Here is a 7,666-nt window from a genome sequence, read left to right as displayed (position 1 = left end):
TGATTTCTCTCTCACCATCCTACTCTCTCAAATTTTATCAATTTCTCTCTTCGACATTCGTCTGCTATACTTCCGATTTCTCTCTCTCTCATTTTAAGATTTTTCTTTCTTGTGTTTTCAAGACACCAAGTAATGGTTTTGATGTGCTTTGGTGAGTAGCTATTTAGAGAATTTGATTTGTAGGTATTTTGGATAAAATTAAAATGGTAAAAATGATCTTAGATGTTTGAAATAGTTCTTAATTGAATCAATTCGAGACCTAAACACCAATAAACTCAAAATTTTGAAATTTATAAACCTAGGTTTTCAAAAGAAATTTTTTTATTTTTAGTTGAAATAGGTGTTTTAGATAAAAAAATTTATGTTTTGATTTATGAAAACATATTATAAACACTTTAATTGGCGCTAAATTATCAAAAAAAAAACAAAAAAAAAGAAGAGAGTTGAGAGGAATTGAAGTTTTGGTTCGTAAATAACAACAATATTTTAGGCATTAAAGTGTAACAAATTGTTTTTAAATATGACGTGTAACAACAATATTTTTTCAATATGGCATGTAACAACAATATTTTTTTTTCAACATAACATGTAATAATCTTTTTTAACCATGACGTGTAACATATTTTTGTACATGACATGTAACAACAGTATTTTTTTTCAACATGGCGTGTAACAACCTAACCATGGCGTGTAACAACCTAACCATGGCGTGTAACAATAACATTTTTTTTTAACATGACAAGTAACAACCTAATCATGATATATCAGATGTTTTTGTACATAGCATGTAACAACCTAACCATGGCGTGTAACATGTTTTTGTACATGACGTGTAACAACAGTATTTTTTTTTAACATAACGTGTAACAACTTAACCATGACATGTCACATATTTTTGTACATGACATGTAACAACTTAACCATAGCGTATCATATGTTTTTGTACATGACATGTAACAACATAGCGTGTTATTTTATTAAGGGTAATTTTATCTAATTTAGCTAAAAATAGTTAAAATTATAAAGAGAGTTATTTTTAAAAGTATCTTATCTTTTAAGGGGTACTTTTAAAAATACCCCTATATATAACTTCCTTTGAACTCAGTCACAGTAACACAGTTTGCAAGGCAAAGATGAAAAACTCCAACACCTCCAAGCTTCACGTAGCCATGTTTCCATGGTTTTCCTTTGGCCATTTCATCCCTTTCCTTCACCTGTCAAACAAGCTTGCTGAGAAAGACCACGAGGTCTCCTTCTTATTGCCTAAAGGAGCACAGCCAAAGTTGGAACAACTTAACCAATATCCAAATCTTATTCAGTTCTTTCCTCTTGTTGTTTCCCATGTAGATGGTATCCTGCCAGGCGCCCAAACTACATCCGATGTTCCTCTACCACTGCATAGCTTGTTTGCTATTGCATTTGATCAAACACGAGATCAAGTTGAAGCCATTTTAAGGTCTATAAAGCCTGATATAGTTTTCTATGATTTCGGGTATTGGATTCCAGCCTTGGCGCACCAAATCGACATCAAGTCCATTTACTATGCCGTGGTGACTGCAGCCGCACACGCTTATTTCTTGACAAAGAAAGTTACAAAGGAAATGACTGTAGAAGAGTTGATAGAAGTTCCTCCTGGTTATCCTTCTTCCAAGGTGAAACTCAGAGCTGAAGAGGCTTCCGTTCTGACAAGTGCGCTGAAAATCTTTGGAATAGGATTGTCATTTCGGGACCGGATAATAACTAGCATGAATGACAGTGATGTCATAGCCTTTAGGGCTCACCGTGAAATTGAGGGACCTTACTGTGACTATGTTGCTCAACATTTTGGCAAGCCTGTAATGCTAACGGGGGACTTGCCTCCCTGAAACAAATGCCACGCAGCTTGAAGACAAATGGGCTAATTGGCTAAGCAACTTTGAGCCAAGTTCTGTGGTGTTTTGTGCATTTGGGAGCCAGATTACATTGCAAAAGGAGGAGTTTCAAGAGTGAGTTCTTGGGCATGAGTTATCAGGGCAACCTTTCTTGGTGGCTTTAACACCACCAGACGAATGCACAAGGATTGAAGAGGCATTGCCTGAGGGGTTTCAAGAAAGGATTCAAGGAAGAGGGTTGCTGCATGGTGGTTGGTTTCCCCAAGAGCTGTTACTCAGTCACCCATCTATTGGGTGTTTCGTGAATCACTGTGGTCCAAGAACCATGTGGGAATCTTTGCTCAGTGACTGCCAAATTGTGTTGATTCCCCGCTTAGGAGATCAAGTTCTGAAAACCAGATTAAGGGCAGAGGAACTCAAGGTTGCTGTTGAAGCTGAAAAAGGAGAAAACAGCAAGATTTCCAAGGAGAACTTGAGCAAAGCCATCAAGTTGGTGATGGACAAGGACAATGAAATATCTGGTCTGTTGAAGAGAAACCATACCAACCTCAAGAAGATTCTTTCTAACATAGATCTTCAAGAAGAATATATCAATAACTTCATCAAAGGTCTGCAAGATCTGGTCAAATAATTAAGATCCAAATTGCAAAAGAAGAAGAAGAATCCAATTTAGAATCCGAGTTTAGTAAACCTGTTTTACTGGTGTTTGTGCTTAGCTTTCTTAATGTCTGTCAGATGCCAATCTGACATATATAATACAATGAGTCTATTCTTAATTTCCTTCAATATTCTTAACCTCTAATGTCTTGGCTTTAGAATGTTTTCTGTATTTATTAATGTCTCAATGATTTGAATAGCAATAGGGGATGAAAACAAATTATATCTACTTCATCATACTCTCCTTTTTCTATTAAGCTTCTCTCACCCAAATCCCTTAAACGTCAACAGTGTATGAAGTCAATAGTTACTTGCTCCATGACAAAAATATATAAATAATGTTAGTGGATCCTCAAATAATTGGTGAGTGATAACAATTACCTTGATAGTAAATAAGTAAAATCTGAATATGATCAAGAGTCAGGCATCCCACAAATTACCTTGACAGTAAATTACTTTAATCACATGAAGTTGCTATAAGTCAATATAATGAATGAAACACAACACTCTGATCCTGCAGATAACCAAAAATGTGACAAACTCAACATATTATTACAGAAGAATTTTAAAAAAGTAAAAGAAAAAATAATGGAAAAGCACATTATAGCTGAAAGTTAATATTACAGCATGGGAGTGCATAATGAGAGTCTGTACAATTGTTTGATAATTACAGAGCCAACAAATAAATGATTTGACTGTCTGTTAGATATCTGCAAGTTCATGTACAAAATACTCGACAAAATATCAATTTAGTTATAGTAAACAGATTAGTCATAAGACATCTGGGGAGTGCTTCCTTCGTTGATTCTGCCACCATCAACCATTTCATGTAATTTATTACTTTTGCTTTGATTAAGTGACCCCATGTTTTATACATCCTTGGACCCTGTGGCTAATGCCTCAGATTTGCAGATGGGGCATACGTTCTTCACGAACAGCCACTTCTTTAAGCAATCTGCGTGATACTCGTGTCCACAATCAAGAGTTCCAATTTTCTCCTGGTTCTTATAATCCTCCTGCAAAATTCCAATAAAAACGGCAAATGCCATATGTTAGAAGTGCGATGCATGATTAAAAAGTACTTCAAACTTGAAGAGAGAAAGAGATGTGCAATTCAAGCTCTTCAACCAAGCATAACACTTGCTCTAAGCACTCAAAATTACCTGGCAAATAATGCAAGAATCAGTTTCCTGGTCGATGGGTGCTGCTTCTTCCAGATTAATATTTATGGCAAATGTTGAATAAGTTCTTGTTTTCAATTTACTTGTAATGGCTTCCTCTGGCAACCCAGTGTTGACATTGCCAATCCGCTCACCTAGAGCAAGCAGCTCCTGTGGTCATTTAGCAAATTTTCCAGTAAGTGGTCAGTAAAAATAAAGTCAAAACCATGCAGTACAAAACAAAAATAATGTACTTCAACTTACCTCATAAGACATGTCCTCTATATCCAAGCGCATATCCCTGTGATGATCAATTAAATTCCCTACTTCTTCATAAAATTCTGGGAACTCCAGTACAGCAACTCCCTGCACCAAATCAGCCAAAAAATATCAGCATAATTATAAACAGAAAAATTACCAAAAATAAAGTCATCTATATACTAATTCATTTATCCTTCTTTCAAAAAAGAAACACATACAAAAGATGAACAGAAAACACATTGCAGACATGAAAAAAAATAGGTACTGACATCAGGTGGAAGAACTCTCAGGTGAGGAAGATTGCGGTGTCTCAGAGTTGTCTCAGGTACAACACCACCCTCTCGGCGAGAGTGATATATCCTAAAGCCAGTAGGTGGAATTGGTCCAAGATGCCTACGCCCCATCTCCAAACCATCCTGTGAAGCATTCATGGTGCTCTGTGAGCCATAACTTGCTGGAAAGCAATACGGAACTGCTGCTACTTGTGGATGAACATTAATGCTGTGGCCTCTTACTCCTTCAATAGGTGGTGCAGGGTGATGGAAGTTATGATTCCGAATGTCAAGAGGAGAAGAATGTGAAAAGCTTGTGGAACTTCTATGCCTACTCTCCATAGGTCCACCAACATTGCTACCTGCAAAAACACAAGTTAGTGATGAGTCCAAGGTAATCAGTTTCAAGGTCAAACATATTCCTAAATTCTTTTTCTTTTTTTTTTTTTTTGAATGATAAAACATATTCCTAAATGACCTCATTTACATGGAAGCTGCTTTCTATGACAAGATATATTTAAAAAATCGTTATGTAAAATTAAAATTCCTAACAAGGGTTACATTAAATAGAAAGTAACAACCCCAGTAGGAAAGAATAGACGGATGAAGAAACTACCATGCATATAAGGAACACCAGGAGCCTGAGTCCAAGCTGAAGCACCTCCATCTGTTATTGTGGGCTGAAAGGGCTGACCCATGTAATTTCCTTGAAAAAAATGGTTAGCACCATGCATCAAAACAGGATCCATTGCAGTTGCTCCTAACCTGTTCCTGACACTTCTTTGAGATCCTGCTTCTCTGACTGGTGGAGGGCCATTCCCCCTGTACTGAGGAAATGCGAAGGATGCAGTATCAACTGCACCAACCCCATCAGGATGCCTGTTGTTTAATTGTGTAATTGAGGAATTGGAGCTTGACGGAGCATTAAAATGCTGAAAATTTCCTGGGATCCCTTCAGAATTCTTTCTCTTATACGACCCTCTAACATTATCCATGAAGTGGCAATTCCTTCCATATTCATCTACAGAAACTCCTAGGAGACCATAATTGCCGGAAGATGGCATCTGATCTGTGGGTCCATGATTTACTGGAACACTGGATGAAGGGGTAGTCACGTAGGGAATGTAAAAGTTGGATGTACTTCCTATACCAAGATCAAGATTTGGGGAATGATGATGATGCTGAACACCAGTGTACTGGGGGAACCCATAGAACATACTGCTGTCATAATGCTCAGGTAAAGGACGAGTATCAAGACTAGTTGTGTTCCCTGGAGCTGTGACTGCCATCTGGATATCAGGTGGTGGGTAGTTTGTTATGCCACCCAAAAAGATGCAGGGCTCATGATGGAGATATCCCTGGCCTCGCTGATCCATTTCTAAATCAATCATCTGACTAGGGCATATCATATTTCTTTGGCCCATGCTGTTCCAATAAATTGTTGCTGCAATTTGTCCCTGCTTCGCAGACAAAAGGATAAGAACATAACTCAAGCTCAGTTCAGAATGACAAACCACATTATAGTTGACATCTAATAAACAGAAAAATGATAACTGGCCACCATGCATTTATCCATTTACTAAAGTGAATCTGTAAAAAAAAGTTCGAACCAACACAGAACAAACCAAAAGGAAATGAAACTTCGTCACACATTCAACCTAAATCTGAAAACAGGACTAATATCTTATTTATCCAACTTAAGAGCCAAAACACAAGGCATGAAAAGCATTACTTTCTAATCACACCTTCTTATCTATTTATTTAGAATTTGTAATAGATGAGTCTATCTCACCAGAAGCATAAAGCATAAAGCATTTCCTTGCAGCCATGAAAAAGAACCAAATATATTAATAACATCAACAAATCCACTTTTTAAATTGCAGCACTTGCAAACCAAGAAAAGATTAATTTAGCATCTGGGACAAAGGCATGGATCTTCTAAGCAGTCTAAGCTATTACTGAAGGTACTCCAGCTTCTTACCTTGTCCACTAGCTTAACCTAGACTAGAAAAAGCTTTGCGAAGAGGAAGTAAAATCTAATTTTCCACTACTTAAAATAAGAGACTCAAAAATTAAAATCCCTGGCAAAGATTAAATTCTGCAGAAGAACAAAAATTTCTTTCGACATCTTCCAAGCTATCAAAGCTCAAATTGTTAATCTTCCTGTACATACTATCATACGTCTCCTTGCTCACGTTTTCAACAACACAACAGGACAAAATCACCATGATCTAGCCTTAAATTTGTCCACAAAAAAATGTTATAAAAAAAGCTTCTTCACTACCAAAATAGGCATTCAAAATAAAAAACCCAGCACCGAAAACTTTCCATCAACAGAATCGCCTATATCAAGCCACAAAGAGGATAAAATCCCAATATTTACCCTCCTGTAGACCTATATTCAAGTTGTTGATTAGAACATCATAATTATCTATCAAAATTTTTGGGGGGAAATCCCACAAAAGATTTTAACTTTTTGCTCAAAAAATCCCCACCCCTGAAGCGCACCCCTGGAATTATCCTACCAAGCTCCTCATATAATTAAAACTTCAAAGAAACAATAAAAAAAGGAAAATTTTCAATTATCTATCTTAATTTCACACAAATTTGTCAAATTGTTACATACCCATTATTTATTTAACAATAATCGGGAATTTGTCAACAGCCATACAAATTCAAATTTAAATAAAAGGAAAAAGACCATCTTTTTCCTCCGGCGTACCTTATACTCATGAACAAAATCACAGCCCAGAAAAAAGAACACCAGCTTATCTTAGAAAAGCCTGAAAGAACCCAAAGAAGAAAAAAAACCAAAATTTTCGTTTAGTCAAAATCGCATTACTCAAATTCAGACAATGTAGAACCCTAGGACACAAAGATTAACCGTACAACTAAAAATCTTGAAAAAAATTTAAAAAAAAATAAGAACAAAGAGAGAAAAGAAGAGAAACTAACCGAATTGAAGCGAAATTTGGGATAAAGAGAGAGAATGAGAGATCTGAGAGACTTAATATTATTTAGAAAAAAAAAGCATAAAAATAAAAATTCAGAGGAAGAGAGAAAGGGCAAGAGAGAGATAGAGAGAGAAAGAGACAAAGACACTTTTCTACTTTTATAAACGGAGTTCTTTGGTTTTTTTTTTTTTTTTTTTTTGGGAGGGGGAGTTATTTTTAACCGACGCAGTAAATTGGCTTATGTCATAATAATTCAAGGTTTTACTATTAATAACTTGATTATTTAATTAATTATTTACTTAAGAAAATGAAAGTTTTAAATTAAAAGCTATGTTGATTTAATATTTATTATAATAATTAAGAAAATCCACATAAAGGCTTAGGAGGATATTAACGTTATGCCTTTTTTTTAGATAAAAAATTGCATCAAAATTTCTTTTTTTTCATATATTTAGAATTCATAATATTAAACTATTTAGCGAGAATTAAAA

The 7,666-nt window shown here is 35.6% G+C and overlaps 1 protein-coding gene and 1 pseudogene across 3 annotated transcripts; one reads left to right on the top strand and one right to left on the bottom strand.

Annotated features, from left to right (window-relative positions):
- LOC108662843 lies at positions 1,107-2,659 on the top strand (annotated as a pseudogene).
- LOC18594097 (probable E3 ubiquitin-protein ligase HIP1) lies at positions 3,060-7,275 on the bottom strand. Of its 3 annotated transcripts, none has more exons than XM_018124503.1 (7): positions 7,177-7,275; positions 6,944-7,004; positions 4,838-5,681; positions 4,219-4,583; positions 3,953-4,054; positions 3,692-3,859; positions 3,060-3,544 (listed from the first exon to the last, which is right to left on the bottom strand). In XM_018124503.1, exons 3-7 carry the CDS (start codon positions 5,643-5,645, stop codon positions 3,398-3,400), a joined length of 1,590 nt encoding a protein of 529 aa, XP_017979992.1. In that variant the 5' UTR covers positions 5,646-5,681; positions 6,944-7,004; positions 7,177-7,275; the 3' UTR covers positions 3,060-3,397. The 3 variants fall into 3 exon arrangements, with proteins under 3 accessions (XP_017979992.1, XP_007021617.1, XP_007021618.1); XM_007021555.2 differs by having other exon boundaries at positions 4,838-5,678; XM_007021556.2 differs by lacking the exon at positions 6,944-7,004 and having other exon boundaries at positions 4,838-5,678; positions 7,177-7,274.

Source organism: Theobroma cacao, chromosome 7 (assembly GCF_000208745.1).
Source record: "Theobroma cacao cultivar B97-61/B2 chromosome 7, Criollo_cocoa_genome_V2, whole genome shotgun sequence".
NCBI classification, from domain to species: domain Eukaryota; kingdom Viridiplantae; phylum Streptophyta; class Magnoliopsida; order Malvales; family Malvaceae; genus Theobroma; species Theobroma cacao.
Note: the sequence above shows the minus strand (reverse complement) of the source record. Positions and strands in the feature narration are given on the sequence as shown.